General features: G+C 44.0%; 1 protein-coding gene across 2 annotated transcripts in view; it reads left to right on the top strand.

Annotated features, from left to right (window-relative positions):
* The first annotated feature begins 1382 nt into the window (after positions 1-1382).
* Positions 1383-7728, top strand: part of Washc3 (WASH complex subunit 3) — a 48377-nt gene continuing 42031 nt past the window's right edge. Inside the window, exons 1-2 of one of the 2 annotated variants that reach the window (XM_059245572.1) lie at positions 1383-1553; positions 2182-2280. In XM_059245572.1, coding sequence (XP_059101555.1) covers positions 1503-1553; positions 2182-2280 — 150 coding nt within the window. In that variant the 5' untranslated portion in view covers positions 1383-1502. The remainder of the gene's footprint in view (positions 1554-2181; positions 2281-7728) is intronic. The other variant, XM_059245571.1, reaches the window with a different exon arrangement.

Raw genomic sequence — 7728 nt, 5'->3', positions numbered from 1 at the left:
AGGAGAAGAAGAACTAATAAAGGGAGTGCAAACTGTTGCAACCATTTCAGAAATCAGGTTGGAGGGTCCCCCAAAAGTTAGAGATAGATACACCACATGGTTTGGCTATACTACTCTCGGGCATACCCTGAGGTCTATATCCTGTTCTAGAGATACAGCTCATCCATGTTCAATCCTGCTATACTCACAATAGCCAGAAAGTGGGTAATGATACAGAAAATGGATAATGAAAACATGCGAGGGTAGAGAAGGAAACCTAGGAAGGACTAACACTAGAGAAACACTAAAGCCCTTTGGGAACAGACATATGGAAACCTACTACTATAGAAGGTTCCTAAACTGTATATATGCACGTATGTATGTATGTATGTATGCAGTTCATAATTTAAATGGCATTACCCTATTATAAGGCAACAATGCCCCTACTAGGCACTATAAACACTATTGCTAACAAAAAGCCTAGGACTCGGAATAGATCACATCTTTTAGAGTTACTGGCCAGTCAGGTTCCATAGAACTTGACAATAAGACCCTACTGTTGAAGACAACCCAATTCAGAACAATTCCAGGGAGTGGTATTAAAATGCAGGTATCCAAGTTTCTCCAAGAGAGATCCTGATTTGGTTTACTTGAGATTAATTTCTGCAACGAGCCTTTTAAAAAACACTCCCAACCAGTGGCCCATAAATCACATTTAGAAGAACGGGACTCCTTTTCTGGCATTAAAGGCCCTTCATCGGCTCTTTGTGTCTACTTCTGCCTTATTTCTCATTATTCTCCACCTCTGGGCAGTCTGCTTACACCACCAAACGACTTTCCTTTTGCCCTACATACTGTACTCTTCATTCCAGACTGTCATCTTAACTCCTCTTAATGTTAAGTAGCCACTAAAGTTGGTTTCCTCTTCTTTGCTTGGGCAACCTAGACATATTTTCTTCAGTACCACAGCACTTTGAGTCCATGTGGGTGCATATACCCATGGGTACACAAGTGTTTGTATGTGCTAATTTGCAAGGCCACAACTTTCACGGCATTTTGTTTGCACATTCATCTAAAATTTGCACATCAAAATTCTGCATATCTTCACTATACTATTTTTTGAAGGTAGGGGTTTCCCCTTCATCTCTTCAGTCCCTCTTTGTCTCTCTCTGTCTCTCTCAGCTCTGTCTCTCTCTCCCTGCCTCCTTCCCTCCCTCCCTCCCTCTCTCTCTCTTTCTCTGTTTTCTCAGGCATTTTTCAGATTTTACAGCTAAAACAGCACCTGCTGCTTTTCAGCCTCGCTTCCCGGGGCCAACTTTACAATCCGTATCACGAACTACCAATCCCAGAATGCTGAGCGAGGGCGAAGGGGCGGGCTCTCCGAAGCCACCGATTGATTGGTGAACTCGGGAGCTTTCTTCCGGAAAGGCCCCGGAGGCAGGAACTTGGGAAGGGAATCGGGGCTCTGTACGGGACTGGGAGGGGCTTGTGCCTGAGCCCCGGGGTCCCCATCCGCTGAGGAGATGGATGAGGATGGGCTTCCTCTCATGGGGTCAGGCATAGACCTGACCAAGGTTTGTAAAAGATGGACTTAAGCTTCCGGCGAACAGGGAAGGAGCTTGACCAAGGGGCCCCGGTTCCCCGGGAGACGCCACCTCTCCGGGCCCAAGCTGGGCCCCTCTTTTGCTAACCTGGGGAAGGGGGAGCCCCAGCAGTCCGCTTTGAAAGGGGTCCTTCCTGGGCTAATTAAAGAGTCGGTGTGCCTCGCAGCCTTTGCTCCCCACATCACGTGTCTCTACGCCCAAGGTTGACAGTCGGAGACAGTGCCCCTCTAACACTACCTGTCTTGGATCCTCAAGTTTCTCTGTCTCTCTGTCTCTCTGTCTCTCTCTGTCTCTCTCTCTGTCTCTCTGTCTCTCTCTCTCTCTCTCTCTCTCTCTCTCTCTCTCTCTCTCTCTCTCTCTCTCTCTCTCTCTCTCTCTGTTTGTGTGTGTGTTTTGTACATTCTCAAACTTTATGCAACCCCTGTCACTTTGACACACGCAAGGTTCAGGAAAACAAATCAGGGACTATTCTCAGCCCATCTCGAAATTCATGTCCCAGGGCAAAACCATACCCTTTATGAAATCCAGATACCCAAAGGATTGCACAGTGTATGTTTCTCCGGTAAGAGTCATATTTGTTTGTTTTTACACAACACAGGTGCCAGCTATTCAACAGAAAAGAACCGTGGCCTTTCTAAACCAGTTTGTGGTGCACACTGTGCAGTTTCTCAACCGATTTTCCACAGTTTGTGAGGAGGTAGGTCCTGTGCTGCTCGTTTACGGAGTAGCCGAGAAGTCCCCTTCCACCTCTGAGGTTAACGTAGTGAAGCTAGATTTTCAGACTTCGTTTATTCACGCTGCCATGACCGTCTTCAACTGTGTTAAGACACCTTAGCATCCCCTTTGATTATGTTACCATCAGTCCTGTAGCCTGTACCCTCAACTGAATTAGTATTCTAGAAGTTTCTCTGAGATAGCTCAGTCAAGTTTGTTTTGATTATGAGACCAAAACCAAGAAAAAATAAAAACACCCCAGAAGTTCACAGTTGAAATTTTTTTTTAATTTTAAAGTTTCTTTTTTATTTTCCTACTCCAGAGATTTATATTTTAAGTATATGTTTGGGTTTATATTAAATTACTTTGCATTCTTTGAGCCAAAAATGGTTCAGGGAGGTAGCCTAGAAATACAATTTTCAAAAAATACCCCTCTGCAGATGGCTGGATAACTTGTGAAGGAAGAAATAAGCACATAATTAAGAAATAGGAGCCAGATCCAGGAACTCCCCTGATCTTTGAGAAACATTTTTGTTTGTTTGTTTTTGTGTTTTTGTTTGCTTCGTTGGTTGGTTTTGGTTTTTCTCTGTGTAGTTTTGGTGCCTATCCTAGATCTTGCTCTGTAGACCAGGCTGGCCTTGAACTCACAGAGATCCGCCTGCCTCTGCCTCTCCAGTGCTGGGATTAAAGGCGTGTGCCACCACTTTGTGTTTTTTTAAGGATGAGGAGGAAAATGAGACTATATGTTGAGACCGAATTTAAGAAAGGAAATATAAAAGACTTAAACAATTCACAGCGGAGTAATTGAATATTCTCTTGTTTTACATTGTCTTGTGTCAGGCGTATCCTTAACAAAGCAGAGCTTATGCTAGATGTATGGCTGTTAATCAGAATTGCTTGCAGACGGGACACTTCTCATTTGTGTAAAATTCGAGCTGTTTAGTTGTGGATTGTGACTGAGGTCTTGAACAGGATAGGCAGGCACCCTTGCCACTGAGCAACATCCCTAGACCCAGCTGTTGTTTTATATCTTTATCAAAATATCTTCAGCTTTTCCATGGAGACAAATGGAGGAAAAATGTAATTACTAATGGTACAGTAAGGAGCTCAGTTCTGTGTATTTTACATATCTATAGCCCCAGAGCCTAGGTGCTTGTTCCCAGGCAGTTCTCTCTCTCTCTCTCTCTCTCTCTCTCTCTCTCTCTCTCTCTCTCTCTCTCTCTCTCCTTTTTCTTTCTTTCTTTTTTTTTTTTTGGTGTTTTAAAAATTTATTTAATTATTTAAAAGATTTATTTTTATTTTTTGTGTGTGAGCGTTTTGCTCACATGTTTGTCCGTCCACTACATGAGTGTCTGGTGCCCACAGAGATCAGAAGAGGGCATAAGATCCCCTAGAACTGTAGTTATGGACAGTTATGAGCCACCATGTGGGTGCTGGCAATCCGTTCTGGGTCCTTTGCAAGAGCAAGTGCACTCAGCTGCCAAGCCATCTTTCCAGCCTGTTCTCTCTTAGGGTGTCGCTTCTCTGATAGAGTAAGGAACCCACTGAGTGAAAACCGGTATGCCAAGATTTTCACCGTTCAATTTGCATAGCACCCTTTTTTATAGGTTAGTGTATACAGCAGAAAGCAGCAAGTGTTCATTCCCTCCAGTTGTGAAGTTGCCCTTTCTGAGTTAAATAAAACTAGCAAACAGGCTAGGAAAGGAATGTGATGTAAGCTGCTCAGGGCAAGGAGAGCCCCTGGTCTTTGTAGGCCCTCCAGTTCCCGCTGTCTGGAGAACGGGGGTTAACTGTTGACACTGGAGTCTGAGATCGCGAGTTTCAGCGTCTGATACCTTCGGGACTAGGCAGTGTCCAACGATCCACACTTTCACCCTCCAGCTCTTCCACTCTCAGCTTTCCCCACAGTCCTCTAGTGTTTCCTTGAACTCAAGAAAAAAGGGCGTAAGGCAGAAAGCACAAATAATACAGTATTAGTCTATTGCCTTTTCTCTCTTTTTTATGTGTTTATTTTGACAAGTTACATGTATGTCTCTATGGTGAAAAATAAGCTGCCTTGATTCTCGTACCCTCTAAGGAATCTATAAGTCAGGCCATATCCCATGTGGGTTATCTCACATACTTTTTGAGGATGGAAAGATCACCAATTCTAGTCTCTTCTTTCTTGAGAGTATGTTTTGCTGTTAATTGCAGTCACCTTAATGTATGGGAAATGTATTGAACTTTTTCTCCTAAGATTCTGTGCCTTTGAGCAACAGCTTCCCAGTCCTCCCATCTCCCCCCACCCCACCTCTGATCACCATTATTTTACTCTGCTTTTTAATTTGAACTTTTTTATTTAAAAAATTAAGCTAAAGTTACATCATTACATCATTTCTTTGAACTCCCTCCATCTACACACACACACACACACACACACACACACACCTTGCTCTCTCTCAGACTTAATATCCTCTAGCCAAATTGGATTTTTTTATATTGCAAATGGAAATGAGATCATATAGTATTTGTCTTGCTATGCCTGGCTGAGTTCACTTATTGGTGTCCTCTGGATTCATCCATGTTGTCAAATGTGAAGTGTTTCCTTCAGAGTTTTCCCGTGTGTGTGTGTGTGTGTGTGTGTGTGTGTGTGTGTGTGTGTGTGTGTGTAATATTTTGTTTATCCAGTCATGGTTCACAGACATTTACACTGGTTCTGTACCCTGGCTGGGGTAAGGCTACCGTGAACAGCAAAGTGCAGATGCCTCTTGCACAGACTGATGCCACTTTCTCTGACTGTGTAACCAGAAGTGGAATCACTAGATCTTCAAGGAGTTACACGTTTCTCTTCTTTCTTGAATTGGTGTACGGTTTTTCCAAATGGCTATGTTAATTTTCATTCCTACCAGCAGTACAAATGGGGGGCTGCCTTTTCTCTACCTTCATACTAATTCTTGTATTTTTTTAAATCTCATAATCTTCTAACACTGATCTTCCAGTGGATGTGAGGTGGGTTCTCATTCTATTTTAATGTGCATTTTCTTTATGATAAGTGATGTGAAAATTTTTTCCCAAGTATCCATTCCATTTCTGTGTCTTCTCTTGATAGTTATCTGTTCAGGTGCTTTGTTCATTTCATTTTCTTTTTCCTTTTTCTTCCTTTTTTTGGCTTTTTTGAGACAGGGTTTCTCTGTGTAGTCTTGGCTATCCTGTAACTCACTCTCTGTAGAACAGGCTGGCCTTGAACTCAGAAATCCACCTTCCTCTCTGCCTCTCTGCCTCCCGAGTGCCGGGATTAAAGGCGTGCACCACCACTGCCCCGCTTCATTGTCCATTTCTTAAAACGGAATTGTTTGGTTTCTTACTATTGAGTTGTTGTGGTTCTTTATAATTTTCTTTTACTATGACCATGCTGAGATAGACAGCGTGTAGACATCTCCCATCCATAGGGTGTCTCTTCTCCTCGTCACAGGTCCATTCTGTGCAGAAGCTTTTTGCTGCAAGTACATTTGCTTCTTCTGCTTTTGGAGTCACTTCCAGCCAATGGTTGTCCGTGCCACTGCCCAAAGTTTCTCTCCCGTGTCTTCTTTGCTGGTGGCTGTGAGGTTTCAGGTCTTACATGGGAGTGTTCTACCCGTGTTGCATTGTTTTTTGTGCATGGCGTGTGGTGTGAGCTCTAATTTTATCCTTTTGCTTATATATATCCTGCACCATTTGTTGAAGAAACTGTCCTTTTTTTTTTTTTCAATTGTGTCTTCTTGCCATGTTTGTGAAAATCAGTTGATCGTGAACGTTCAGCTTTATTTTGGTACCCTGTTCTGTTCCACAGCCTATTTTTATCAGCACCATACTGATTTGGTCTGTATAGCTTTGCCGTCAGTTTTTTTTTTTTTTTTTGGTTTTTCGAGACAGGGTTTCTCTGTGTAGCTTTGCGCCTTTACTGGAACTCACTTGGTAGTCCAGGCTGGCCTCGAACTCACAGAGATCCGCCTGGCTCTGCCTCCCGAGTGCTGGGATTAAAGGCGTGCGCCACCACCGCCCGGCTGCCGTCAGTTTTTAAGTCATTGTGGTGGTTTGAAAGAAAATGCCCCTCAAAGGGAGTGACACCATTAGGAGGTGTGGCCTTGTGGGAGTCACTATGGTCTTGTTGGAGGAAATGTCTCACTGGGGAAGTGGGCTTTGAGGCCTCGTCGATGCTCAAGTTACCGCCCAGTATTTCAGACTACTTCCTGTTGCTTGTGAGTCAAGATATAAGAACTCTCAGCTCCTTTCCAGCACCATGTCTGCCTGCATGTTGCCTTGCTTCCTGCCATGACCATAATGGACTAAACCTCTGAACTGTAAGCCAGCCCCAGTTAAATGTTTTTCTTTATAAGACTTGCAGTGCTCATGGTGTCTCTTCACAGCAATAGAAACCCTAACTCAGACAGTCAGGTAAACATCTATGCTAGCAGAACTTACAGTCACAGGAACAGGAAGCAAAAGTTTTCCTAGTGGGTTGCTAGGGGTGGTAGTGACTGGAACCATTCCTGTTTCTGCCCCTGATTCCTAGACTCGTGAATCCTGGCTTTGGGAGAAATTGTACTAAGTATTAGGTACTGATTCAAAGCATAGACCACCTTCTGGAGAACCTTGCCTCAGCCCTCCAGGCTGCTGCCACCTAACTGGTGGTGTTACTGTGTCTTCAGCAGGCCATTCTACCCTTCTTTCAGGCCAGCTGCTTCAGGGTGGTGGAGAGTGTGGTCAGACCAGTGGATGCCATGAGCATCTGTGATGTAAGTTCCTAGGTCAAAAGGATGCTGTGTGGAATACCATGATGGTGGATAAGGCATTTCCAAGCTCACAGATGGTAATTTGGGCAAAGACATTACTTGCAAGAAAGGCAGATCCTTAACCAGAATAAGTGTCTACTCTAGTAAGGACAGGCATTGCCCTTTCCAAGAAGAAAGTAGGCCAGTGCAGTAAACCTTCCACCAGGCGGCTGGCTAGGTACCTTGGGGAATGGTGCCTCATCGGGAGGACACTGTTGGTCTCTGCCGCTGGCAGATCTGTCACTCAGCAGCTGCTGAGGCCAGCTCAGCCTTGGCGGATGGCCGTCCAGATGCTGAGCCCCCTTCTCACCTCCATCTCTGCCTCCAGCTGTGCTCTTCTTGTTTCAGTTCGCCTTTGGTGGAGTGTGTGTGTGTGTGTGTGTGTGTCTTCCTCTATGAATTTCACAATTTCTACTTTTGTGAAAAATTTCACTGGAATTTTGGTAGAGATTATGTTAAATCTATAAACTATTTTAGGTCATTTGTGCATTTTAACAATATTCTTCTAACCAATGAACCCAGGATATGTTTGTAGTCATTTGTGTCTGATTTCTCATCGATATTTTATAGCATTCTCTCTCTCTCTCTCTCTCTCTCTCTCTCTCTCTCTCTCTCTCTCTCTCTCTCTCTCCCTCCCTCTC

This window comes from Peromyscus eremicus, chromosome 18 (genome assembly GCF_949786415.1).
Source record: "Peromyscus eremicus chromosome 18, PerEre_H2_v1, whole genome shotgun sequence".
Classification (NCBI taxonomy): Eukaryota; Metazoa; Chordata; class Mammalia; order Rodentia; family Cricetidae; genus Peromyscus; species Peromyscus eremicus.
The sequence above is the reverse complement of the archived record's forward strand: the minus strand, read 5'-3'. Positions and strand labels throughout refer to the sequence as shown.